General features: G+C 41.3%; 2 protein-coding genes across 3 annotated transcripts; both read left to right on the top strand.

The window, feature by feature from the left end:
• The first annotated feature begins 3,021 nt into the window (after positions 1-3,021).
• On the top strand, positions 3,022-17,372 carry LOC122970443. Its single transcript, XM_044336586.1, has 9 exons — positions 3,022-3,184; positions 6,578-7,323; positions 11,415-11,577; positions 11,680-11,786; positions 12,000-12,148; positions 12,280-12,416; positions 14,181-14,442; positions 15,391-15,707; positions 16,756-17,372. Exons 1-9 carry the CDS (start codon positions 3,151-3,153, stop codon positions 17,205-17,207), a joined length of 2,367 nt encoding a protein of 788 aa, XP_044192521.1. The 5' UTR covers positions 3,022-3,150; the 3' UTR covers positions 17,208-17,372.
• A 5,021-nt stretch (positions 17,373-22,393) lies between these two features.
• On the top strand, positions 22,394-27,439 carry matn1 (matrilin 1). Of its 2 annotated transcripts, XM_044335782.1 has the most exons (10): positions 22,394-22,661; positions 24,081-24,265; positions 24,344-24,508; positions 24,601-24,823; positions 25,775-25,897; positions 26,008-26,180; positions 26,273-26,504; positions 26,599-26,751; positions 26,842-26,922; positions 27,022-27,439. In XM_044335782.1, exons 1-10 carry the CDS (start codon positions 22,574-22,576, stop codon positions 27,069-27,071), a joined length of 1,473 nt encoding a protein of 490 aa, XP_044191717.1. In that variant the 5' UTR covers positions 22,394-22,573; the 3' UTR covers positions 27,072-27,439. The 2 variants fall into 2 exon arrangements, with proteins under 2 accessions (XP_044191717.1, XP_044191718.1); XM_044335783.1 differs by lacking the exon at positions 25,775-25,897 and having other exon boundaries at positions 22,395-22,661.
• Positions 27,440-27,905: the final 466 nt, after the last annotated feature.

Below are 27,905 nucleotides of genomic sequence, written 5' to 3'. Positions count from 1 at the left end.
GAACAGACTGTCAACGTTTTTTCTAGGTAGCATGTGCTGTACTTGTACCGTACAATGAAAAATGTTCACAGTGAGTAACCAGGACATTGTTGCTGAAAAGACTCACTGCTGTTATGAATTATTCAAATGTAATTTTTCAAGTTTTTCAATGCAGTGAGCACCACAAATTAAATACCATTTGCCTCAATTGTATTGGTGTCTCAGAGACTGTTATCTCTTAGATAACAGGCTAAAAAGCTCCCAAAACAATCTGCATACTAGACACCACTAGAAGTAAAGTGAGAATATATGGTTTTTTTTGTAATTTGGGAGAACAGACCCCTTAAATTCTTGCCCTGGATTATTATGACTCAACTCCCCCAGGTGCTGGATTCAACTCAAACACCAAGCCTGGGTTTTGTTCACTGCTTTTTTTCTCCGGACTCAGCAGTGCACACATGAAACGGTGGATAAAACGGTCTGCTCAGATTGGAAATGTATTTTAGTAACACACATGAAAAATAACTTTCATGTAGACATGAAGTCTCCCTCTGCTTTTTCCACACACCAGCATTAGCTTGGCCTACATACCATTTCTGACTGAGTGACATTACACGCAACCCTGATCGCCTCAACGCCATATCTGACAGAGCTACTGTGCATGTAAATGTATGATCACAGCCTCTTACCAGCCTATTTACACTCGCTGAACCCAGTGGACCCTCGAGGGAGAAAGAGCTAGAGATGTTATTATTCTTGAGTCATCACATAAAAATGTACTCATGAAATGATTAGATAAACTGTCCGTGGGGATTTGTGAGCGCACAGGAGAGGAAATTATTCTAAATGAGTGTTTGGTTTGCATCAAACTGATTGAGACCAAGGTCACCTGTGTGGAGGAGTGTGCAGAGAAGACAACAAGCTGTCCCTGGCCTTGTATGGCGGGGCTGCTGATATGGATAATACGCCTCACACTGAGGCTGATGGGGGAAATTGTATGTGAGCTGTCATCTGTTCGGGAGGGGTGGAACAGAGGAGAAGCAGAGTGGAGGTATACAGAAGCAGGTTTTAGTGGCTGGGGTCCAGCCAGTACCCCATCTGGTGGGTGACAAAGGAACAACTGCAATTAAGATAAACTGACTGAAGACCTGCAGGCAACATTCAGGATTGGGAGCCATTTATAGTATATATATAACTGAATAATAGATAGTGAGCTGTTATATATTTAGTTCATTTTACGAAAGACTTTTTCAGACCAGAATAAGAAGCTCAATGTAAACATTATTCACCTTCAATCATTTCCTTCACATGGTTGTAGCTACCATTGAGGACACTGAGGTCATGTCCTCAGTGCTTCAGTGGATTTTATAGGAATTTGAGCAGGAGTTCATTGTACATGTTCATTGTACAATTAAAAACTTATCTGTATTTTATAGGCTCATTCCAGCATTTTGCAGACTAAATATGTTAAATTAGACTACTCGGAGTACAAGAATTAACTGAAAATAATCCCTACAAAATTTCTTGTCTTTTCATATGATTCAGTTTTCTAGCTTTTTAGTCCCTAATTTATAATATTCTTTAATACCAGACATTGCATGTAGGGCTCCAACTAGAAATTATTATTATCATTATTGATTAATCTGCCCATTGTTTTCTAGATTAATCAATCAGTTGTTTGGTCTGTAAAGGGACAGAAAATAGTGAAAAATCACGGTTTCCCAGAGTTCAAGGCGACTTCTTTGAATGTCTTGTTTAGTCTGAAAAACAGAAAAACCCAAAAATATTGTTAGTCAATTATACAGTTTACAGTTTATGATGATATAAAAAACAGAGAAAAACAGATAATCTTCCACCTGGAGAAGGTGGATGCAGCAGATGTTTGAAAAATGCTTGAAAAATGACTCAAATGATCATTCAATTATCAAAATAGTTGCTGTTGATCAACTAATTGTTAAATCAATGAATCATTTAAGCCCTAATTGTATACCTGTTGCCCTCTTTACAAAGGTTGATGGACCAGGGGCAATAATGGAAATAAGTTTTGGACTTTATCGTTGTTTAATGCACAATAATGTCTCCAACAAACCAAAAATTAAATTCAGCAGTTAACTGAATAAATAAAATATGAAGGTCAACATTTTCTGAGGGCGATGGGGATACACTGAGGGGATTTGGACTCATGATCTTAGTATTTCTACTTTACAGCCCTGCTTTTCTGATGTTTTAAAATATTAGGGCATATTATTTTAAGTATTGCAAAGAATAATCCTGAAAACTGCAGCAGCTCAGTGTTAAAAGGCTGAGTCAGTCATCCCTGAAAACCCAAAACACATTATAATGCAATGAAAGCACTTTTATAATATTCTTTTAATAACCTTCGACATAATATTATGATAATAAGATTTACAGGAATATGGTTGTTTTTAATCATAGACTACATAAATGTTCCCTTTACATACCCAGTCTTATGAGAAATAACAAATGAGAAAGATAATACACATATCAGTCCCATCAGGATTATTATCATTATTACTCAAAATAGTGAGTGGAAGTTATGAAAAGATCATTTAGATTCACCTCTGACTATCACAGACGTACCATGAATACACATATTACAAGCTCCTCTTGCTTCATATTGTATCTCTTATTTCTCTAATACACTATTGAATAAAATATGACAAGTTTACTGCAAGTAACCAACAATATAACTTGTGTTTCTGTGTTTTTAAACATAACAGGATGCAAATGTTGTTTTAACAGCTTAGTTGATCCAAGTGTAGATTAAATCATTGTGTGACATCAGCTCAGACAAGTTTGGTACATGAGTAACAAATTGGGTCAAAATAGCACAAATCAATCAGGTAAACTGATTTAAGGGTTAACTGAGAGAGAGAGGAGTCAGAATCCAAACGGTACATTTTCCCAAAATAATATAAATTGAGGGCATAAACGATAATCAATAAATCGTGTCAGTCCTGATGTATCTGGATCTGTTCAGCTCAGTGATTGGCTGTTTGAGTTTTACCCTTCACGCGATAATTCTCCGTCACACTGCAGAGGGGAGCTAATCAATCAATCAACCTCAGGAGCAATTCGCCTCGTGACCCTGCGTGGCTTAATTGATTATTAGTACAAAATTTGTTGGTTTTGACGCCGGTGAGAGTCGCAATGGATGAAGATTGTGATTTAGCGGCAGATTTTGGTAAGAACATGATGACATGTAATTGTTTTATTGGCTTGTTTTGGCGAATCAACAATGAATGGTAATTTGCCGGCCATAGATGGTCTACACTGAACTCCTGTCATTTCGTAAACTTTGAAAGACTTCTGAAAGTTTTTAATTTTTTTTATTTTAAAGCTCATAATCTTTCCTGTGAGGTGCGGCTCCCTGTGCTGCGGGGCTCCTCAGAGACCCTTTAAGAATGTAAAACTCGGTTATTAACATTCACGACCCGGTGTTTGTACATGGGGACAGGTTGGCTAGTTTTAGCTGCAGCTAGTCGGCCTCAGTTAATTAACGGCCAGGTGAGGTGGCACGAGGCGCTGCACAGCTGGGACACTAATTAAGTCACTGCAGGCAGCAGCTCCTCCTGAGGATGACGCTTATCAGGTTTAATTCAACCTGCAGGTCACCAGATGACTCATGAAATATGACAGAAATACTGTAACTCTTCTAACATTATCAAGTTATTTCTTTATAATAGTGACACTTTCCAGCTGAAATAATCAATACTAAAAGCCTCAAAAGGCCTTAATTTAGTCATTGAAAGTGAAAGTTATGAAATAACATATAAAAAATAAATATTATCTTGAATCATCAACCTGTATAAAAACTGTAATGAACGGGGCCGTAACCAAGACTCCAGATACTGTAGTGGTCCCCCTCAAAGTATAACCACCACTCAGGAAATGTTGACCCAAAAGTGTTAATGTTAAATGTCTAATAGGGCTGCTTGATTATGGCAAAAATCATAATCACAAACATTTTGGTTAATATTGAGATCACGATTATTTAACACAATTAAAACATATTCTTTGGAAACATGCATTTATTGAAGTTTTTAAAAAAAACTTTTCTTTCTTTTCTTAACAGTGGATTTCCTTGAACTTTAAATGTAATTCAACTGAAAAACAAACAAGTCTCTATAATTATAATATAATAACTATAAAGGTGTATTTAATACATGATATGTATTATGATGTCATTTTTCATTGGTATGTTTTTATTTGGTTTGCTGTAAAAGAATGGGATGTGTTGGATTAATAACACAAGTCAGAACGAGATCATCATTGCGAAACAGAATGACGCACAACAATCATTTTATCTCGATTTATCTTGTTTTCATATCATTGGAAACCAAAATCGTAATTGGAACTAAAATTCCAATTGATCACCCAGCCCTAATGTCTAATTATATTTTCTGTATATGTTTTACTTACATTTATACCCAACATGGTCTAAATACTGGTTCAATGTAGAGCTGAAATGACTTTTCATTTAACCAATTTGTCCGTCAAAATCTCCACACTGCCAGGATTAAAATTCTGGTGCTCAGTTGGTATTAAGAGGCCCAAAGTGTGCCAAGAAAATATCCACCACACCATGACACCACCATCACCAGGCAGGATGGATCCCTGCTTTCATGTTGTTTATGCCAAATTCTGACCCGACCATCTGAATGTTGCAGCAGAAATTGAGACTCATCAGACCAGGCAACGTTTTTCTAATCTTCTATTATCCAACTTTGGTGAGCCTGTGCCAGTTGTAGCCTCAGTTTCCTGTTCTTAGCTGACAGGAGTGGCGCCCAGTGTGGTCTTCTGCTGCTGTGGCCCATCTGTTTCGAGGTTCGATGTGTTGTGCATTCAGAGATGCTCTTCCGTGCACCTCGACTGTAACAAGTAGTTATTTGAGTTAATGTTGCTTTTCTATCTGCTCGAACCAGTCTGGCCATTCTCCTCTGACCTCTGCCATCAACAAGGCATTTTCGCTCAGAGAACTGCTGCTCACTGGATATTTTCTCTTTTTCTGACCTTTCTCTGTAAACCCTAGAGATGGTTGTGCATGAAAATCCCAGTAGATCAGCAGTTTCTGCAATACTCCCGTCTGGCACCAACAACTATGCCATGTTCAAAGTCACTTAAATCACCTTTCTTCCCCATTCTGATGCTTGGTTTGAACTTCAGCTGATCGTCTTGACCATGTCTACATGCCTAAATGCATTGAGTTGCTGCCACGTGATTGGCTGATTAGATATTTGCGTTAACGAGCAGTTGAACAGGTGTACCTAAAGTGGCCAGTGAGTGTACACCTGTGCATGAAGGGCCTAATCTAAAATGCTACATGTTCACTTATTCTTTGAAAGAAATCAACACATCAACTGGGACTCATTATGAAATGTGTGTCAAGGGCCGTGATACAAAAAAGAACCACAAGCACGTTTGATACTGAGTAAAATCTTTACACAAACACATTTTTAATTTCTCCTGCTTCTGATTACCAGAGACTCTACGTCAAAACGTGTGAGCTGTATTTTAGGCAACAGTAGCTTTATTTAAATACAATGTTTTATGCACAGGGGAAAACTAAATGTGCTTTTTGGGCCGATTGAGAAGGAAAAAAAGCTAGAAAAGTATAGAAAATAGCACAAATGATAGTAATAGATATTCACAACAAACTCAGGGGAGAACACACCCAAATGATTCAATCACAAAGAATGTAATACATACCATTGAAAGGAAACAGAATAAAGAAAAGGCAGCTTTCAAAAGAAATTAGTCTGAGCTACAGCTTAGTCGAATAATCAGTTAGTCAACAGAAAGTGTATTGCCTATCTATTATGATAATCAATTAATCGTTTTGCATAATTTTATTAAAAGAAAAAATGCTAAACTTCTCTGGTACCAGCTTCTTAAATGTGAATATTTTCTGGTTTCTTTAGTCCTCTATGATAGTAAACTGAATATATTCGGGTCATGTCAAAAGGAGACATCTTGGGCTTTGGGAAACAATGGTGGACACTTTTCACCATTTTCCGATATTTTATAGACCAAATGACCAATTTATTAGTTAAAAAAAATAATTGAGAGATTAATTGATAATGAAAATATATGTTAGTTGCAGCCTTACAGTAGTCTGAGAACATCTCAAGTCCTCAGTGAGCCTATTACAGCAACAAGAAACATAAAAACTAAAAGCAGCTTCAAATCTTGGATTTTGAATTGACCATCAGTGCAGCAAGAATACCAGAGGCAGATGACCTGAGAGGTGGGAGAGAGTGAGAGTGGGTCATAACTTTTAAACATATCTATATGTAAGGTCAGAACTTTATAGACAAGCAAAAGATCCTTAAAGTCAATTCCAGTACATACTGGAAGCCAGTGCAGTGTTTTGAGGACAGATATAATGTGCAATGTTTTTATTTCAGTCCCTGTTAAAAGTCTTGCTGCAGAATTCTGATACAGGTTACAAAAGCCAGGTCTTGTTTCGCTAAGTAGTGATAATAACATAACTGACCACATTTTACCTTTAGGGGAAGTGGTGAGGGCCTACAGCGACCTGGACAAAACTAAAACTTCTCAATACACTTTGTTGCAGACTGTCCAAGCCTACTGTGTGAGGAACTGGAGGATTTGGAAGCAAAAAGCGACCAAGGGAGGACACAGATGAGGAGGAGGGATGGAGAGGAGGAAGTGTTTAGTCAGGGTGAAGATGAAGAGGCAGGAGAGGAGACAGAGCGAGAAGAGAAGGAGGGGGAGGCGGAGGAAGAAAAGAAAGTTGTTGTGTCAGAAAGGGAACTGATAGCGACAGAGGGAGAAGAGGAGGAGCAGGTGAAGCCTGAGAGTAGGCCGGAGGCGGAGGAGGTGCAGATGGGAAACAACACGATTGAGAACAACAATGAAACAATCGCAGATAAGCAAGAGGATAAAGAAACACAGAGTTCAGAAGAGAAAGATGAGCAGAAGAAGAGTAGGAAAAGACGAGGCAAGAAGCAAACAGAGCGAGTGAGAAACAAGAGAGGTTTAAAAGATGTGAGCGACAGGTTTGAGGAGGAAAAGAAGAGTCAGACACAGGAAGTGTCGGTGATGAGCTCAGAGGAGAGCTCAGCTCTGTCGGAGCCTCATGTTGGACTGATGAACAGCTGTGACCTGTCCGACCCGATCTACCTGGGCTGCGGTGGGACAGGGCTGTATTGCCCCCCAGTTCCCATCCCTCTGCTGTACTCTTCACAGCCCCCGGGCCCAATCCAACCTGCACCTCCTCAGCCCCGCGGGACAAAAAGGCCTCACAGCCCCCCTCTTCTACCTCACAGTGTCCCCCAGCAGGGCCCACAGCCTCTCGAGGTGAGAACAGACTCTGTCACGGTTTACCATTCACTTGTTCACTTAATCACACTTGATGAGCTTCATTTATGACTCCACACTTTTCCCCTTTCTTCCTCTTAAGTAGCTTCATGTTTGGAAATCATCTTATTCCACACTGTCTGGAGGTGTAATATATGTTTTGTGTCACCTTTTTGCAGCTCTTCATTTGAGCGTCATGATCACACATATTAATGGAAATATTCCAACCAAAGACTCCATGTTGTTATGGCTGCACCATCCGATCTAATGAAAATGTTCCACCTGTCTGCTGCTTCATTTTAAACACATTTCTCACTAAATTCTGCCCGACAGATTTGAGATCTTTGGAAACTGTGGGGTGTTTTTAGGATGTAAGTTGTGCTGCAACAATTAGTCAAGTCAAATTTATTTATCAAGCACATTTAAAAAGTTAAATTAAAACAACACAAAAATGAATAACTGTAACAGACAAAGTTATAACAAAGACAAATGAGATTAGATTAGCTGGTTAATGGATCGACAGAAAATTAATTGGCAACTATTTTGATAATCGGATAGTCATTTTTGTCATTTTTTCTTAATTAAAAGTGGCAATCTCGGAGATCTCCAGTTCGTTCTCTTTGCAGCACCATATGGTGTGAAGCGGTAGTTGCAGTTGTGTCTTTGACCTCACTCATCCTCACTCCCAGAGAACTGAACAGTGTCGCTGTGTGACATCACGCTAGCACAAGCGAACTGAAGAGCGAGTCTGTTGCACCATCACCGTTGTGTTACCTCATTCAGTGATAGATAATGACTTAACAGATATTTATGTAAATGAAAATCTTTGAGATTATAACTTTAAGCAAAAGTACCAAAGATTTGCTGGTTTCAGCTCCTCAGTTGTGATGACTTAATGCTTTTCTTTGTCATACATGATAGTAAACAGAATATCTTTTGATTTTGGACTGTTGGTCAGACAAAACAAGACTTTAAAGGTGCAGTGTGAAGGATTTAGTGGCATCTAGTGGTGAGGTCAGAGATTGCAACCAACTGAATACCCCTCCCCTTAACCCCTCCTTTTCAAACATGTAGGAGAACCAATGGTGGCCACAGAACTTGCGAAAAACACAAAAGGCCCCCTCTAGAGCCAGTGTTTGGTTTGTCCATTCAGGGCTACGGTAGAAACATGGCGATGCAATATGGCGGACTCCATGGAAGAGGACCCACTCCCTATGTAGATATAAACTCTCATTCTAAGGTAATGAAAACACAACAGTTCCTATTTTCAGGTGATTATACACCAATTAAAACATACTTATGAATATTATATTCTATTTCTGCCAAGTCCGTTCTGCCACTAAATTCTACACAATGCAGACGTCACCTTTGACTTGAAATTATAACAGGTATTTTTCATATTTCCTCACATTTCATGGACAAAACCTATTAATTAAGAAAATAATCATCTGATTAATCAATAATGAAAATAATCGTTAGTTGCAGTCCTAAAATAAAGTTCTATGGGTTTGAATAATGTTTGGCTGCAGATGAAGTTTAGTCTCCTCAGCCTAACAGACACTTTTGCATGTTCTAGTGAAGACCTCCAGGTTTCTAATAATAACTAATGTGTCATGAGTAATTACAGTCTAATGGGTATGAAATTATGCACACCTACACTTTTCTGCAATATTAATGATGCAACTGTGAAGATAGCTTTCTGGGCCCTTTTCTTCAAATGTGGCATGACTAATTCAGGCTAACGTGATGCTATCAGGCTAAAATAATCCTGTCAATTCTCATCCAGCTAATTTAGTTCTTTGAAGGCGGTTTGAAGATTGATTTGTTGATCCTGGATCTTTAATAAGGCAGAATGAGTAGAGTTGAAACCATGATCGGCATTTATGTGATTGCTGTTAAATGAGGTAGGTGTGTTGGGAATCCTCCCAGCATGCACTGGGGTAATTGTAGACATATGTCTGATTTTATGTGTGTTCCTGCTGTTATTTTGTTCTACGTTGTGCTCCATAATGTTTCTACTGTTTCCACACTTTCATCACACACATGAAACCTTTCAAAAACTTAAAGATCCCCTCCAGACATGTATTGAGATATTTAAAAATACTCTGGTTGGAACAATGATGTGTCTGATATGGTTTTTCCACAAAAATTATATTAACCACATTCAAATCCTTAAAGTATCACATATGAGTATAGATAACTCTTTATTATAGAAATTAAATTTTGATAACACACCACACACCAATAAACCGTGATGATTTATAAATAACCTGCATGTTCTCATCTAAAATCTTATATCAACATGTGAGAAAGTGAGACATTTGTGTCTGAAAATGAATTCATGTTTGGGCTTCACCCTAAAAGGTCTTGGTCATGATGCAGCTAACCGTCAATAAGCTGCACCTCAGCAGGTTTGGGTTCAATGACTTGTTGCTATGACAACAGTTCCAGATAAATTTTAAGACAGTTTAGAAGAACCAAAGAATCCAGATCTGAATGACTGTTATCCACGTACGAAGAATGGAGGCATGAATATGAATTTGATAACATCAAACTGGCAACTCGTTTAATTTAACTGTTAGGCTATGTAATGGGAAATGGGGAAAAGTGATTATTTTAATCATTGATTTCCATAATGACATACTGTGCCTAGACCATGATATTTATCAGTTATCTGTATTTTTTTTGCAGTAAGACTGTTTACCACAAATTGTTGAACTACTGATAAAATCATGGGTTGTGCAACAGCAGGAGATTTCAGCTTCCATGATTTCAGGCCTCAGTACCTCCAATAATTGTTTTCACAAGATAAAAGTAAGACTTTGAAACCACGAAGGGAAATCTAAACCTTAAAATCGCACTAAAAAGCTTTTGCTTCAAGTAGGTCTGTGACTGCATTATTTTGGATTTGGGGTGGTGAACAGTAATTGTTGATTGCTATTGATTAATTGTTGGTAATTTTTCAAACAAAATTGACAAACATTTGATGGTTTTGGCTTCTCAAATGGTAAGATTTGCTGCTTTTCATTATGGTATTATGGTAAATTGATTACTTTGATTTGGGACTGTGTTTTCCATTGCAGTTGTGGTATTTTTTAATAGCTTCTACATTCTATTGAACAAACAATTAGCTAATTAAATGAGAAAGTAGTTATCACAATAATTCATCATTATTTAAAGAAAACAATGATTAGTTTAGATCAACACATCAGCGTCACATATGAGAACACATACATTAGACTGGAAATTAATTTCTTTTCCTTGAAATCCTGAATCTGCTTTGATGACAAAAAAGAGAAATTGTTGCTTTGCTCTCTTTGAGCTGAAACATTTGAAGTGTAGTTTTTTTGTCTGTCATAAAACAATAGCCAGGTGTCCATATGTACAATTAAACAGTTTTTGCTTGCTGTAATAATTTCTCCTATTCATAGGCCTACTGGCCGATATGCTTCCCTGTGATGGGGGACAAACTCTTGTCTTGCCAAGTTTATTTACAGCTAATATGAAGTTTTAGCAGTCTGAGTAAATGGATATCATTCAGAGATTAAGTCTTTTTAGTAGAAAATTAACTCCTTTTGTTTCTCTGCTGAGCTGCAGTGGAGGAATAGTAACACAAAGAGGGATTTTCATACTTAAAAGACTGTCATTTTGGAAGGTATCAACTTGATTTGTCTGACTGCTGAGGCCTCATTTTAATTTCAGATAAAGTTTGAACTGGATTTTTGTCCTCATCATTTGCACTGAAATTGCTTTAAGAAGGAATCTCTTTAAGGCCACAGTACTAAATATTATAGCAAGTAAAACCTGTGTCAGTGTTCATTTGCAAACTAATACAAAAAAATGTGAATGTATCCTTTAACTGTGCCCTTCTCTGTAAGCCTCAGAGATGTTTTGGAAAACATACGTCCCTTTTAGCTTTTGGTCTTTACCTCACTTTTTCACATCCTGTAAAATTATGTTCACCTGAAACAAACTTGATTGACACCAATGTTTGGCCTTTTAACAGGGAAATACAATAAATTTAAAATTATTTAGCATATTGAATTTGACTGAGATGAGCGCTGACGTAATGTTTGACTGGTTCACGGCAGATGGAGATAACCCAGGTCTACTCCACCCGGCGCTCCATCCGCTACAGCACCAGGGGCCGAGGCCAGGCCCTGAGCTTCCCTCTGCTATCCGGGTTAGAGACTGTGGACAGCTGCCTGCTGCCACCTGCTCGGAAGAAGAAAGCACGAACACTTTACAGTACTGGTGAGGGACATGTCTGTTTGTCCAGGTGTGCACAGATTTGAGTATTATGCAAATATTTGACCTGCATTGTGTGTTTGTGTGTGTATGTGCGTATGCGTGCAGATCAGTTAGAGCACTTAGAGGCCCTGTTCCAGGAGGACCATTATCCTGACGCAGAGAAGAGGAAAGTCATCGCTGCGTCAGTTGGTGTTACGCCTCAGAGGATTATGGTTAGACAGCTATCTTCCTCATTAACCCTATGACAAAATCCTCTTATGATGCATTACTTGATGATCAACTTCCTTGAAGAAAAAAAAACTATTAGCAAACTGTGCGTGAATAAAATCTTACCTTTTGCTTTTCTCAACTCCCCCATCACAATCCTTCATCATCTCTCCTGATCTCTGTTTTACTGTCTACCTCGATATGTTTCTGTATCCCAGGTCTGGTTTCAGAACCGCAGGGCAAAGTGGAGGAAAGTGGAGCGCTCCACCACAGTCAAGGTTGAACACAGGCAGAGTAGGGCTGGAGGCAGTGTCAGCCCCCCACAACATCAAATCAACCCCACACTGCCCAACCTGGCATCCAACAGGTCAGCAAACTCAGTCTGTGTGTTTGTTGTTCATGTCCTGATATGGTGTATATTACTCGAGGTCAATGTATCACCTGCCCTTAGTGGTGGTTGTATAAAATCTAAACCAAAGTTGTGTTCTTGCTTTTCAGTAAAGGAGCTCCCTCTTTTTCTGCTCACTTTGCCACTAAGCTGCCCCAGCTCGCCCCTGCTGCACCTTCTTTCCCCTCCCTGTCCGCTCACACGCCGCCCTCCTACGGCAGCCTCCTGGCAAGCCTCAACAGCCCAGGTTTTGAAATCCACATTGATGCACACAATTTCCCAACATACTGCTTGTAATGCAGGTTAGGCCTTTGTGCTCCGTAATTATTATTTAAAGAGGGTTTAGGAATTATGCTACTTCTCTGCCATACACCTGAGTCATGATACGTTTATTATTTTCTTGTGTGAAACTAGAGGATTTTCTAAATGTTGAAATAAAACTAAATTAGTTTAATGTCTATGTGATCAAGTGGCAGGGAAATGACACCTTCTCCACAGCCGAGAGTTTAATAATTTTTGCTCAGAAGCCTAGCGTTAACAATTTAACATTTTTATAGTACTATACTATAGTACTATTGCTACCTAATGGCTGTGAATGCTGTGGTGAATGTCTCATTGTTTTGTTGTTGTTTGTACACAGCCAAAGACTAAGTTCACGCTAACACGTTTTCATTTTAAAACAGTGTTTTAAAATGAAAACTATCTCTGTCCACATGAACGTTTTAGCATCATTTCAAAAATAATATCCGTCCATACTAACACACCTGAAAACGTGTATCACATGACCGCTGGACATGGGAATTGTCACAGATAGCTCGAATAATAGCCTGCCTCCTACGCATGTAGGCAGTAGTAGATTATAGATTGCAGAATTTAACTCCACAACAGCTGCTAGCATAAACAACAAGGTCAGCAACGTCTGTAATTTGTTATCCATGTTGAATTAGCTACTGGAAGTCAAGGCTGATGTTGTTTGTTTTCTTCCGGAAAAGGGTCACATGATAGGGCTGTGACGAATCAGGGAAGGATATGTTGACTGATAAGACCCAATCATGTTTTCATTGTTTGCATCATTGTTTTCAAAAGTCTTAATTTCCGCCTGTCCAGACTAAAACGCAATCCCAGAGTTTTCAAACTAAAACGGGGTTGAAACGGGATTCAAAAACGGCACAGTAGTGTGGATGCTAGGCGTAAACATAGCAAAAGTTATGCATTTTAAAAAGAAAACGTATTAGCGTGGATGTAGCCGGCTGTTTAGGGAAAAACAACAGCACTGTGAGACTAAACGCACCCCTCAGATTCATTCAAACAGGTCCACTGCACAGCACGATGCCAGCGCAGAGGGCTTCAACAACAGAGAAAAAAACAGGGTCGTCTGGCAAAAATGTAAAACTCAATGTTTTCCCAAGAACAATGTGGCATCATCAGGCAAGTCGCTGTATTGACCAAATATGTATAATCACACATTCCTGGTAGATTTTGTGCCATGAAAGCTGTATTTCTCCTGTCGATCATAGCAAGAGTAAAATTCAGTTTCATAGTATTATAAACCGCTATAAGTGGGGCTTCTTTTGGTCTGAACACCTACAAAGGGGAACACCTACCGAGGGCTCCAAAGTCCCCTAAATATTATCGCTGCTCTTGCACAGTTAAAGCAAAATAGTTGCAAAGTTTGATTTCAGACCAACCATCAGTCTTTGGTGCATCTTCATATTTACATGAGGAGCTCTATCTTGATTCCGTAGAAATCCGTGAATTGAGTTGATTTTGGTTCAGGCTCATTGCTCAGTGAAAGTTTGTTTTGGACTCTGCACTGCAGTCCCACAATAGATGAACAAATAAACAGCGCAGAGTAACAACACAGGCAATAAGAACACACATGAGATAAAACCAGTAGCCCTCATCATAAAAAAGATAAGAGATGCACGGATGTCAAGATAGTAAAATTCCCTAGAAACCAAACGGCAGTATCTCTTTAATCTCAGCGTTTAATCTGTATTTTATCTCCAAGGTCAATCCAGAGTGAGAGAGGGGGGCCAGCACCCGCTTTCATCTCAGGGGGGGTTGGCAGAGTACCACCCCCGCCCCATGCACAGTCCTCCCCCACTGCGGAGAGCCAGCCTCCCCCTCTTCACGACGACCTACAACAATGCCAACCCCACTCCACCTCTCCCCAACACCCCGGTCCACACTCCACCTCTCTTCCTGGATGCTCTTGAGGGCGGCTCCTCCTTGGCCCACCGGGACACGCAGTCTCTTCAGACTGACACCAGGTCAGCAGAGCTCACAGCCGACTGTGACATGAATACTAGAAGATGATTTGAATAGATGAACAAGAGATGATAAGACGACAGACAGTAGGAAACTGCAGAGTTGAGAAGGGAACCTGTGAAATACTGATATTATAATGGCTCAAACTGCGTCTGTGGTGGTGAGAAGTCGCTTACAGCTGGATCTGTGAAACAATTGAAGAAATCATGCAGGGAGGCATCTCAGTTAGTTATTGCTTTGTACAAAATTATAATTAGTTGACAACAAAACTATGTATCACAGCACTAAAAAATTAAGCTGTTAGAAACCTAAAAGGGCCAGTTTGCTCAAATTACAAAAAAACATATTCTCAGTGGAACTACTTTCTACCAAAATAATAGTCCCTTTTGAATTGGTTGACAATATGTTGGAGTAATTGGGACTTTTTTAATTAAATGTCATTTTAAATTCCTCCATTGTATTGTGGGGGGGTGGGGGAGACTGGAGGCCCCAAAAATCATAAAGACAGATACGTCGGAAAATAAACCAGAAACTACCTGCGTGGGTAAAAACCAGTAGTGTGAAAAAATGTTTTTTGTAATTTGGGTGAACCGACCCTTTAAGAGGGAGGTGCTATGACAGCAAGTTGATGCAAGTGATGGAGAAAATAATCAATCAGCGTGTATGTCTGTGGTTCCAAGACTTTTTCTGTCGCCGTACATCTTTCAGGGATAAAGATAGTTCTAGATATTTACACAAACTTCTCCACCAAAGTAAATATTCAGCCCTCACTGTGCCCCCAGTCTTAGTGACTCTCCACTCATCAGTTTGGGAACAGATGAATAAAAAGACAGATGCACAGGATCAGAGATGCTGTATGTGGAAGTATTTGAGCAGATTAAGAGATTATGACCATTGAGGTATCTCTGTATATGTATGCGTTTGTGACTAAATCCCTGTATTGTCCTCAGTTCTCTATTTGATTTTGGAGAGAAGCTCGACTATCTGACGTCCAGCCAGCAGAACAACACTCTCTCCTACCAGCTCCAGACCTCCTACCCCACCAGCCAGCCGCAGCACCAACCTCAGGCATCTCTGCCCCGCATGGCCTATCTCACCCCGTCTCCCTACCTCACTCCCAACCCTCCAGATTCCAACCCCACCTCATACCTGACCTTTGGCCCCGGAGGAAACTCCACCGGCGTGGTGACCTACTCTACTGGAGGCCACGCCTACTTCCAGTCCCAGAGCACAGGACAGATCCTGCTGCAGTCCACTGGTCACCATGGTGAGTCACTGGGATGAGAGGGAGAGTGATGGAGCTGTGTGTGTTTTTTAAATCAGTGTAGATTTGAATTTGAATGTCTTTTAAATGGTAACCTCAATGTCCTTCAACATAGAAACACAGGAGTCTACTGGATAATTTAACAATAATAATAGGTTTATGATTTGGCCCTCAGTTTTAAATATGTCAGCTTAGTTTCTATAAAATCATGTTTTTTCTGCCAGTTTGGTGTATACTGAATAGATCTTAATGCTCTAAGAAATTTCTAAAGAAGCCAGTGAAAACTGCAAATCTGAAATGTAGCACATTCAGAAGCTTCATAGCTGCAGTTGGGAACAAAATGCTGCACCACCATTGCCAAATTCATCCAGAATTGACCCTGAATTTGAAAGTGAATTAATGTGCATATATATATATATAATCTGGTTTTTACTTTTCGTAATTTTAAGTTGCGACTTGCCATTATCTGCATGGGCAACATCATTTTTTACAGTGATTTGAAAGTTTTTTTTATAGAAAAGCCCCTTAGTAGTTGTAGTTGACTTCACTCTGCAAGTTAGTAGTTAGCAATTAACAGGACTTTTATTTCTGGACGACTGAAATGTTAATTTAAGTGTTTACTTATTTATTTATTGCTAGTTATAGTAGAGCTGGACAGGAAACGTGATGAGAGAGGGGGATGACCTTCAACAAAGGTCCATTGCCTGCATCAAATCAGGATCACTGCAACAACCCAGGACACCCCAATAATAAAGAATAATAAGTGTTTTAAATATGAAAACATATGAGAGGGGACAATGGTGGAGCAGGATGACAGCTGTAAGGTGGGAAATGCTTTGGAGAGGATCTAGTATAGCCTGAGCTCATGGATGAGTAGAGGACCAATGACAGATAAGGGATGAGAAAGAAAAGGTGGGAAGGGGGGTGGACCACAAAAAAGAGAACGAACAGGCTTGTATGTCAGGTAGGCATTCATGGATGAACGATAAGAAGAACGTTATCTCTATCTCAGTTGTCACATCTCTGTTTGAATCTGTGTGTTTCCGTCCAGGTGGCATTACAGCGTACCAGTCGTACCCGTGGGGTAACACGTACAGTCAGCCAACCATGCATCAGCGTGCTCAGTGCCCCTCAAATTACCCTCCCAACATGGGGGCAGCTCGAGACCACCAGCCACCCTCCTCCACCACCTTACCCCCCCCTCCTTCATTCTTCCCCCGGGGAGACCACGGGCCCACACACGCAAACCCCCAGCGCTCCTCACACACCCTGACACACACCACCAGCAGCACCACCACCGTCCTCCCACCTGTGTCCACCCTGCGGCCCTCTCGCCTCAGAGCGGAGAGCGCTCCAACGAAGGTGGTGCCTCTGCTGCCATCTCAGGTCAGCCTTGCCTCTCCAGAAAGCCCTCCAGTGCCCCCTTGTGTCAAGATTGAGTACGACAGCCCTAGAGAGATTCACAGCCACTTCCACTGCGACTTCTCCCCCATACATTTTTGACTGCATGTTTGTTTGAACTATATTGTGTGTAAGTGTGAATATTTCTATATTTTCTATTTGTATAACTATTAGCATGTCTGCCAGTTCTCAGTAGAAATATTAATGTCAGCAGGCTTGGTTGTGCTGCATTAACAAGGCTGCAATAAATGCTCATTGTTCTGTTAATATTTATTTCTGCATTTAACTTCCTCAATCAGGGGTTTCCTGAGCATTTTCACTCCGTGGACCATTTTCATTGAGACAAAACTGAGACATCTCCATCAGTATGTGCATACATGTTCACAAATCATGTATGTTTTGGTTTAGGTATGATCACCTCCCAACACACAAATAAGCCTTGATAGACACAGAGTAAGCAGGCAAAATGAAACTAAACAGAAACTTCACTTGGCCTGCATTGTGTTTTTTTTTTACTTAATTAAAACAATACAGATCAGATTAGGAACGCTGAGGTAGTGGCTTCACACAGAGTTTCATGTACTGCTGAATGCTGAACAGCTGTGATTATATAATTATAATTCAGCCCTATTGCCAAATCTCACGTTTCCTCGCGGTTTGGTAGCAAATATTATGATTTAAATGAGAAATGCTTCTTGTCTGGCTTATTTCAGGTCTGTCTTCAGGCCACTAGAAGGCGCTGTTCCTTTGTGTGAGTCGACCGCACGCTGGGATCTATTTAACACTGTGATATGTCTGACATCCCTCCATCATGGAGGATATGTGACAGGCACTAATCCACTGGAGGAGAATAAGGACAGACTGATGTTTCTGGTAGAGGTATCCCAGACAATCACTGATACACCCCAAATCCTTAATCTGTGTTGCCATCTGCTGTGTTCTCACACTTACTGCACTTTCCGCTCTGTTTGTTCTTAGTATGCCAGTCAGTTGCAGGAGCTTGTGGAAACCAAATCCCTATATGAAACTCTGCCTATCAAAGAGCTGAAGGCATTTTCCTGAGACTAGAAAAGTGATTTGGGACCAGCGTGTCTCTTTCTTTAACTCTCAGTAGTGAAAGTAAAACAAAAAAGTTTCTCGTTTTAACTCTAGTTAATATTCCTGGTTCGTAGTCCTGCTGTATGTATGTAAAGTTTGAAGTGAAGCTCGGATGACGTGGGAGTAAGAGAAGGAAGTGTTTGATGAGAGCGAGGAGGAGGTGGCAGGGACCAGGGGAGAAGATAAAGAAAGGGAGGGGGGGGGGCGGGAGGGGGAGGTGGAGGAGTGAGGCAGTGTGATGGTCTGGGAACAAGGGAGGTGAGCTGAAATGAGCTGTTGCTATGGGAGGAGAAGAGGATGATGGGTGGGCTCTGCCAGTAGGCGTGGGAGGGAGAAGAAGACGGGGATGAAGGAGGAGTGTGTTTGTAGCGCAGGGGGTTGTGGGACGAACAGAACTGTTGGTTATGTAACTGCTGTATTTGGGTTTTTAATGAACCTCTCTCTTCCTGCTAACTGGCTACTGAGCTGTTACTGTTGGCAGGAGGAGCGCTGCATAAACACACATACACACACACACAAACTTCATTTGCAGTGCATAAATTTCTCAAACTCTCTCTTGCATAAAGAAGCACACACAACACCTTAATATCAGGAGTGAAACCCAAAGTGTGAGAGCTCTATTCAAACTTTGTGCAGTCAGGTTTTTAACTCTTTAACTTTTTTTTATTTAGCGTATAGGTGAAGCCTGTCAGTCTGTGTATCTCCGTCTCTGTATAATTAATGTGTCAGTGTGGATGGTTTCACATTTCCTCATATTTATGTGCCAGTGAGCCTGCATGTGTGACTGAGGACGGCTTCATGTAGGTTTAAGTTTGTAATTAATTTTTCCATGACTTCCCTGGTGTGAACAGAGAGTGCTCAGAGCACAGCTGGAGGGCATGAGAGTGTGTGTATGTGTGTGTGTGTGTGTGTGTGTGAGCACAGGTATGGGATGCTCAGTCCACCCCGATCCCACCATGTCAATATTTACTCAGTATTCTGAGATTGGAAGAAAGAGAACTTGTTTCAATATTTATGGATGTGGTCAAACACGAGATCCTCGCAGTCTTTCCAAACGCAGTGTCAGTACGAACGCACACACACGCACACACATACACACACACACACTGACTGACTGAAAACCATGCACTGCTTGGATAAAGTCAAGTTTAGTTAGTAGTTTATTGATATTACTGGATAGGGTTTATTGATACAACTGATTGAAAATAATAATGTTAGTAGTGGAACAAAGCTGAAACCTGGTTTGGAGATCCTCCAGTCCTGTGGCTCTCTGGTTCAAAGTACACCAGGGTGTTGATATTTAGTTTGTTTTGAAAAGATACAACAGATAGACCTGTGTTGGAGTTGGAAGAGGAGAGAACATGAGGGAAGGTGGTTTGAGAAAACAACAATAAAAAAAAATAGATTTGCTTATTCAAATGTTGTATAAAAACAAAGATAAACAGTGGAAGATAAAATATATCTCACCTCACTGTTTATCGTAAATACAGCCACTGACAGTACGGTTATTTGAATGTGGTCTTGTATAAAAATGCCTAATGATATGCAGTGTGGCTGAGATGTTTTCATTTACACTATGGGTCTGGCAGTACTATTGTGTTGAATATTCTGTAGGTTGAACTCTCTGATCCGGTCGGGCTGTTGGCAGTGAAGAAGGACTTACAGGAACATTTTCTTTTTCAGTAAAAAAGCAAATATGCTTTGTCTTTATATTAGATTTCTATTTTGCTACTGGAAAGAAAAAGAGAAAAGGAAATAACAGAGCTTTTGGGTTTTGTTAAATTTGGTAAGGTGATTTGTGAGCATCATTACATGAACATGCCCTTGGAGTGAGTGCGGGTTATGAGAGTCAAATCAACAAATTTGATTGTTAATATGGGGCTGTGATAAAGCATAATTTTTGTTATCAAATAATATTCCAGTTATTTTCTTGATAAGTGTATAAAATGTAGTGAAGATGCCAGTCAGAATTTCCAAGAGCCCAAAGACGATGTCCTAAAATTACTAATTTTCTCCAATCAACAACCAATTTGCAAAAGTATCCAATGTACTATCCTAGAAGACTAAGAAAAGCAGCATATCATCACATTTTCGAAGCTGGAACCAGTGAATTTGGGCGTTTTTGATTTAGAGATGACTTAAATAATTAATTATCTAAACTTTTCTGTCGATAGACTTAACAATCAATCGTTTTCGTTCTATATTATCCATCAAAATCATGTAAAGTGTAATGTGATGTAATGTAAAAATGGCAAAAGATCCACTGGTTCCAGCTCTTCTAGGATAGTAAATTGGATACCTTTGAAAATTTATTATTGATTGGACAAAATTAGTAATTTTTGGACGTCATGTTTGGGCTCTGGGAAATTCTGACTAGCATTTTAACTAAATTTTTCTAGACTAATCAAGCAAATAACTGGCCAAAGCAAGCAGTTTGAAGATATCAGCTGGGACACTGGCAAAAATAAACATGTCTAACTAGTTTCTGACAAGAGATTAAGTGAGTAACAGTTATTTGCAGCAATACTTTGGATGAATACAGTGAATTGTAAAGGTCAATATTTTAATTGGTCAGACATCATTTTTTATCACTTAAGACACATTTCGGGCCTTTTTTTTACCATCCGTGTCTCAACAGTCCACGTGTGTTTTCTGTGTAACTCTACTCATGTTTAAACACACATGATAAATTACACGTAGCTCTGAAATAGTTCACAAATGCTGATGGATGCCGTTAAGGTACATCCAGCTACCTGCTTATGTTTGTGTTTGTCCTGCCTGCCAAGCAGACCTTGTTACATAACCCGTGAATATATGTGTGTGCGTCTACTGTATATGTTTGTGTGAATATGTGTGTGTGTGTTATGTCTTCCCTATAAGCCAAATAACCTATTCCCAGAGATGACACGCTGTCCAGGAATAACATCTCTGCTCTTTCATCTCCAACCCATCACTACCATAACACACACACACACACACACAGCCTCATTCTCTGTTGATTTTGCAGCATGTTCAGTTCAGTAGGAAATCTGTCTGGCTTGTTACTGTACAGCCTGAGCCCCCATACTCCTCTTCCCCTCCCAGACTAACTCCTCAATTGCGGCTTGTTCAGGTCATATGTGTGGATGGAGGTGTGTGTGAGGAGGAGGAGGAGGAGGATGGGAGGGTGCAGAGGAATGCAGGGTTGGGTCGGGTGGAGTGGGATGTCGAAGGGGAAAAGAGGGGTCTCTGTTTAGTGTGTATGTGGGCTCTATAGAGAGATTAAAGAAATGTATGTGAGCTTATTGATGAAAGTGTGTTTTCCTACTGTGTTTACTTCACGGGGGCCCGCTGCCTACCTGACAGCGGAGAGGAGAGTGATGGAGAAATAGGCGGGAAGAAGAGTCTAGTGGAAGCTGAAGTGGAAGTTTTTTGATATGGTTGCAAATCAGGGAATTTCTACCTTTTGATTTGTATGTTTGTGTAATCTGTTCTGTGGTAAAACTGACCTCAAAATATGATAAAATTCAGGCTGAAGCTTAATAAATCTTCAAAGATGTGAGAAAGGAAGGATGAGAGGAGAAATGGATGAGAAAATGAGCAAACAAGTGTTAAAAACACATAAAATATGCAGAAATTCAGGAGCATTGAACTAAATTGAACTTAAGAAACGAGGCATTTGCTTGTATACTTCAATTTATACAGAAATGCTTATAAAGGCACACACACACACACACACATCCCAACGTGCAGACTAGCACGAACACTGTAGGCTGTGTAAGGTGGTTCTCCTTCACTTCCGCACCATAAATGTGTTTGCTATACGAGGGAACACGGGGAGAAAAGAGGAATTCATGTTGGTGTTTATTTGAGCTTTGGCCAAATCCAACCTGGGGCGGCTGTGCTGGTGCGCACACTGCACCAAACCCCAGCCGCTCCTGTACCCCCAGCCAGACACACTCATACTGTACACACTCAGGGAACTCAAGCGCACACACAACACGAATTTTACTATACACACACACACACACACACATACACATACCTGTCCACCCTACCCATATCAAGGTGTGTTTGTCTTTCCCTGCCCACCGTTTTAGGTCCTCCCAGGGCAGGTATTTCCCTCTCTTCCCCACAGACACACATACATACACACACACACACACACACACACACACATTCGAGCTAAAGAGGGGGGCTGTCTGTGTGTGTGAAGCACTTGCATTGATAACCTGCAGCTCAGAGTCACTCAGTCTCACTTTGTGGCCGTGCCCCTTGCCTGGAACTCCCTTCGCCCTGCTCCATCTCCCCTCTGGCTTCTCACTCTTAGGACCATCTGCGGACACGCTCGGACCCCCGCGTTTAGCTGTCGCCCCTCTGTCGCTGTCACCATGACGCCTACCCCGCCGTTGTTCCTGCTGCTGCTTGGCCTCATAGGAGCTCAAGCCACCATGGACCTCCGCACAGCCGCTGCCATGGGTAAGAATGATGACCTTTAACCCCTTAAGTTGATGTTAACCCCGGTGAGGACTCAGAAGCTGTTGATGGTGTGATACCTGACATCTTATACTCAAAACATTTAAACTCTGAGACACAAAACCTCAGTGTAGACATCATTGTTATGATGCTCAATTGATCTCAACAGGTGCCTGAGGCAGAGGTGCTGTGAAGGAGGTCTATTTATGTAGTTATATCCATCTTCATTCTTGTATCCATCTGGTCTGAGTTCAGGTGATTGATCAAGTTGCACTTACAATTTTTGCACCAGAGAGTGAAACAAACTCCCGGAGGTAGTTATATTGAAGAAGGGGAATGGAAAAAGTTCAGTTTTTATTTAGTTGAAACCTGTGTCAGATGGAGCTGGTTAAAATAATTGGTTCAATACTGTAATTATTTAGTTAATTGCAAAAGAGCGTAAATCCACAGTGTTTAGTGTCTTTGGAAATTTAAGAATTATAAGTGATTTGTTTGGATTGGATGGTTAAAATTACAGACAGATGTAGTTTTGTCTTGTTTCTGATGGTTGAATGGTTGGCTGAAAATACTGTGCATGCACAGTTTGGATGGCGGTTTCAGGATGGAGCCGGTGCTCTGGGCTTACGTAAGTGTGTGCGTGTGTGTGAGTTGGAGAAACTGGTGGGAGGAAAAACTGGAGGGAGGGAGAGAGGTGAAGGGTGAGAAGGGAGATCAGTGATGTTTCACAGACACTAGAGGTTTTTAGGGAGCTGGCAATTAATTTAACGAGGCCACAAATACATGGACCCACACAGAAAACCTGCTGCGAGCCTGTAGAGATTTATTGTTATTATCAGACACTGTGGCAGAATCAGTTTTCTGTCTTCTGAACACATAATGTAGCTCCATCGTGTGATTTCAACTGAACAGTTAAACCTTGTTAAGTAGAAATGTGTGCATCTATATCATCATAATTTCAACAAAAAAGTACTTTTTCTGAGCTTCCACAGCGATTTTGCTCAGTTTTCATCCTAATAATAATTTATTAATATTATTATCTAAGAGGTACCCCTTTTTAAAGCCATTACTGTATTTAAAGCAGTTGGCTTCTGATTTGACATTTCCTCGTTCTAGCCAAACATTCCTCCATCTCTCCTTCAACCTTCCCCCTCTCTGCCCCTGTTGCCTCCTTGCATCCTGTTTTTTCTGTTTCCTCCCACTTTTTCTCGTACATATCTCACCAGCCTTCATCCCCTCTGCCCTCCCTTATCCTTTCACTACCTCCTTTCTCCCAAATCCCCCCCCCCCTTCTCCCTCCTTCATCACCTTAGTTTCTTCATCTCCATTTACGCATAATTTTGTGGATGTATGTTGTAGTAGTTGTTATGGAAGCTATAAGATAATGATTACATAATAATCACCTTTCTCACCCTCCGTGTGTAGCGGCAGGTTTGTGCAAAACCCGACCCACAGACATCGTGTTCATCATCGACAGCAGTCGGAGCGTTCGCCCATCAGAGTTTGAGCAGGTCAAAGTCTTCCTGGCCAAGGTCATCGAGGGTCTAGATGTCGGACCCAACGCCACACGTGTGGGAGTCGTCAACTACGCCAGCCGTGTCAAGAACGAGGCACGTGGTTTGAGCAAAGTGTTTGTTATGTCTCAAACTGTTTCATATATTACTGACCTTGCAATTACTCAACTGTAGGTGTCTCTGAAAACACACCGCACCAAAGCCGGGCTGATTAAGGCTGTGACCAAGATCGAGCCCCTGTCCACCGGAACAATGACCGGTCTGGCCATCCAGTTTGCTCTAAACGTGGCCTTCAGTGAGGGCGAGGGTGCTCGCGTCAAATCTCCTGATATCAGCAAGGTCAGACACACATTTTTCACATGCAGTTCCACATGCAGTTCACCATATCCCATAATGATTTTGCATCTAATTTTGCACCTGTTCCATCACAGGTCGCCATCATTGTGACAGATGGGCGTCCCCAGGACAACGTGAAGGATATTGCTCTGCGTGCTCGGGATGCCGGCATTGAGATTTTCGCCATCGGTGTTGGACGTGTGGACATGAGCACCCTGAAACAGATGGCCAGCGACCCCCTGGATGATCACGTGGACTATGTGGAGAGCTACAGCGTCATCGAGAAGCTGACCAAGAAGTTCCAGGAGGCCTTCTGTGGTAAGATGGGAGGAGAGGGAAGAGGAAGAGGGACAGATAAGGGATGTTGTCTGGATTCATTGTTTACAGTTTCGGAAGATAAGGATCAGTCGTTAGTGATAGAAATAGACAGTAATGGCTGAAAAGAAATACTCTCAGGGTGGGTCATCATCATTATCCATGCCTTCATCCTTGCGGAGAGAGCTGTCTGCTGCCCTCCCCCCTATACTGAGGGTAAGGTGTCAGGGCTTTTATCTTTTCATTCCAATTTATTGTTCCCTCCCTTTGTCCTCTGCTCTTCATCAACAAGATTCATTCAGCTGTTGAAACTCATTAAAAAATTCCCAGTGCGTGAGGGCATTAGGGCAGGAACAACCTTTTGGAATGAAATTCCCTCCTGTTCCTCAGTCACTCTCACACAACTGAGAGGCGAGACTGATCTGTCTTTAATTACCGATCCATTAGTGACAATCATTAAACGTCTAATTAGTGATGCCCTTCGGCGCTCCCAGTCTGCAGCACTTTTGACTGCTGCCTGCCACTCACTTTGCAGCAGCCAATCTCGCTGCAGATGCTCCGTCCAAGGGCAGAGCTGCATGTTGGCAGTGTTGGATTGTTATTGGATGTGCCTGTGTGTCACATTTAAAAAGCAGAAGCGAAAACAAAACGTATTTTGTCCATTTAAGGCTACTCCAATCTTTTCCACCTGTTTGTTTTAAGGATCCACTGGATGCATGCATCATCCACACATGCTAAAAACTGTTTAGGTCGACGGTGGCGAAGGCGGCAGGTCACAGTGGATCATTAAAAATCAATGCTAGATTTTCCCATTTTCAAACTGACATAGTTTCATTCTCTCCTCCTAACCCCAACCACCCACCCCCCCCTCTCTTTGTGTGTGTGCCTCTACACATATTGTCTCTGTGTGTGTGTACGTGTGTGTTCTGCATGCACATGCACACACACACACAGTGTCGGACCTGTGTGTCACTGGGGATCATGACTGCGAGCAGGTATGCATCAGCAGCCCCGGATCATACAAGTGTGCCTGCAAAGAAGGCTTTACCCTCATGGATGATGGTCGCAGCTGCAGTGGTGAGTGCATGTGTGTGTGTGTGTGTATGAAGGTATTGATCCAAGCATGGTCACTGTGCTACCAGAGTAATACGCTCTGTTGCGTATATGTGTGTATCCGACATCACCAGCTTGCAGCAACTCAGCGACAGACGTGGTGTTCCTGATTGACGGATCTAAGAGCGTGCGTCCTGAGAACTTTGAGCTGGTTAAGAAGTGGATCAACCAGATCATCGACAAGCTGGATGTTTCTGACAGCAAGGCTCATGTTGGACTGGTGCAGTACTCCAGCTCAGTCAGACAGGTATGTGTGTGTTTGACATGTATCGTCACCTAATAATCAACTTGCTTCCTTCCTTCCGTTATACATGTCATGTTTCCATCTCCTTCCTGCAGGAGTTCCCCTTGGGCCGCTTCAACAACAAAAAAGACCTGAAGGATGCTGTGAAGAAGATGGCCTATATGGAGAGGGGAACTATGACAGGCCAGGCCCTCCGCTATCTGTCAGACAGCAGCTTCAGCCCCAATCAGGGTGCCCGGCCTGGAGTCACCAAGGTGGGCATTGTCTTCACAGACGGACGCAGCCAGGACTACATCGGAGACGCCGCCAAGAAGGCCAAGGAGCACGGTGAGAATAAGACAGATTACCTCTTAATGCACGGGTGTTGTATAAGTAGATTTATATAATACCTACTTACACCAGAGAACTCTGTATGTTACAGGTTTCAAGATGTATGCTGTCGGAGTGGGCAATGCAGTGGAGGATGAGCTGAAAGAAATTGCCTCCGAGCCGACTGGAGAGCACTACTTCTACACTGCTGACTTCAAGACAATGAACCAGATTGCCAAGAAGCTGCAGATTAACATCTGTCAAGGTCACTCATTATAGCATAAACACCCCAATGATCACTCTTTATGTATAGACAAATGAACAATAGCTGAACTTGTGCTTTCTATTCCCACAGAGGAGGACCCTTGCGAATGCGACTCCCTCGTAAAGTTCCAAAAGAAAGTAGAAGATGCCCTACAGGCACTAACAAAAAAATATATCCTTTACAAGAGGTGAAACGGTCTGAGAATATCATGTTTTGATGTCTTTTTCATATTTTCTGTCTTATTGTTTCTGTCCTTAACAAATATCTTACTAGAGAGCATGTCGAAGAGGATCGCTTTGCTGGAGAACAAAATCGTCTGAGGACTCACATCCCACTCTTCCCTCTACATATGCACACCCACCTACATACACACACAAACAATTTTTACTTCCTGTAAAATACTGAAGAGGAACCTGTGTGTGCGTGTGCACCCTGACCTCTGCTTGTAGCCTGAGCTCTCCCGAACCACCTCTGCCTCCTCCTCTCTCGGTCTTACCTCTTCCACCCTTGGTCTCCTGGGACACGAAGCGCCGGTTGCCATGGGGACAACGCCTTTGTGTGTGTGTATGTGTGTGTGTGTTTGTGTGTGTGTGTGTGCGCTCCGAAGGTCATCCTCCATAGCCAGCCTGTGTGTTTGTTAATAAAAGTCTTCCCTCATAGGGAAACGGTGACGGTACACTGAAAGGTTTTTCTTTGTTGCTGCCTGTGTGCACACAATGTTGAATCTCCCCAAACCCCCTCCCCGCAGAGAGTCTGTGTCTCGTCATGTCAAACGGAGAAGCACATCAACCCCTCACTTGTTTCTCTTTAAATCTGTCACTGTCATGTTTCCCTCTCTCTCCCCTCATATGTGAAGGCTTCAACTTTCTTCTCTTACCCCCACACAAAGGTATCTAATATTATATATGGTATATATAAAGGTAAATTAATGTAAGATATATGTCTGATAATAAGGGTACACCATTGATGTTTTTTATTTTCCTAAATAAAGGTGATTCAGGAAGTACATATTATAAGATTGTGCAACTATTGTATGCAAAATTAACATTATTGACACAAATGTACACATAGCCACATATTATTTCTTAGTTTGGCACTGTTTTTTTAATTGAGTAAAAATAAGCTTTAAAAAGTGTGCAGAATATTATCTCAGT

The sequence above is a fragment of the Thunnus albacares genome, chromosome 19 (assembly GCF_914725855.1).
Source record: "Thunnus albacares chromosome 19, fThuAlb1.1, whole genome shotgun sequence".
Classification (NCBI taxonomy): domain Eukaryota; kingdom Metazoa; phylum Chordata; class Actinopteri; order Scombriformes; family Scombridae; genus Thunnus; species Thunnus albacares.
Note: the sequence above shows the minus strand (reverse complement) of the source record. Positions and strands in the feature narration are given on the sequence as shown.

Excerpts from the sequence above, each read along its gene's own strand:
- LOC122970443 (XM_044336586.1), top strand. The coding sequence starts at position 3,151 with ATGGATGAAGATTGTGATTTAGCGGCAGATTTTG. Across the intron at positions 11,787-11,999 it reads TTACGCCTCAGAGGATTATG|GTCTGGTTTCAGAACCGCAG; the intron begins GTTAGACAGCTA and ends TCTGTATCCCAG. Across the intron at positions 14,443-15,390 it reads TCTCTTCAGACTGACACCAG|TTCTCTATTTGATTTTGGAG; the intron begins GTCAGCAGAGCT and ends TATTGTCCTCAG.
- matn1 (XM_044335782.1), top strand. The coding sequence starts at position 22,574 with ATGACGCCTACCCCGCCGTTGTTCCTGCTGCTGCTTGGCCTCATAGGA. Across the intron at positions 24,509-24,600 it reads AATCTCCTGATATCAGCAAG|GTCGCCATCATTGTGACAGA; the intron begins GTCAGACACACA and ends GTTCCATCACAG. Across the intron at positions 24,824-25,774 it reads GTTCCAGGAGGCCTTCTGTG|TGTCGGACCTGTGTGTCACT; the intron begins GTAAGATGGGAG and ends ACACACACACAG.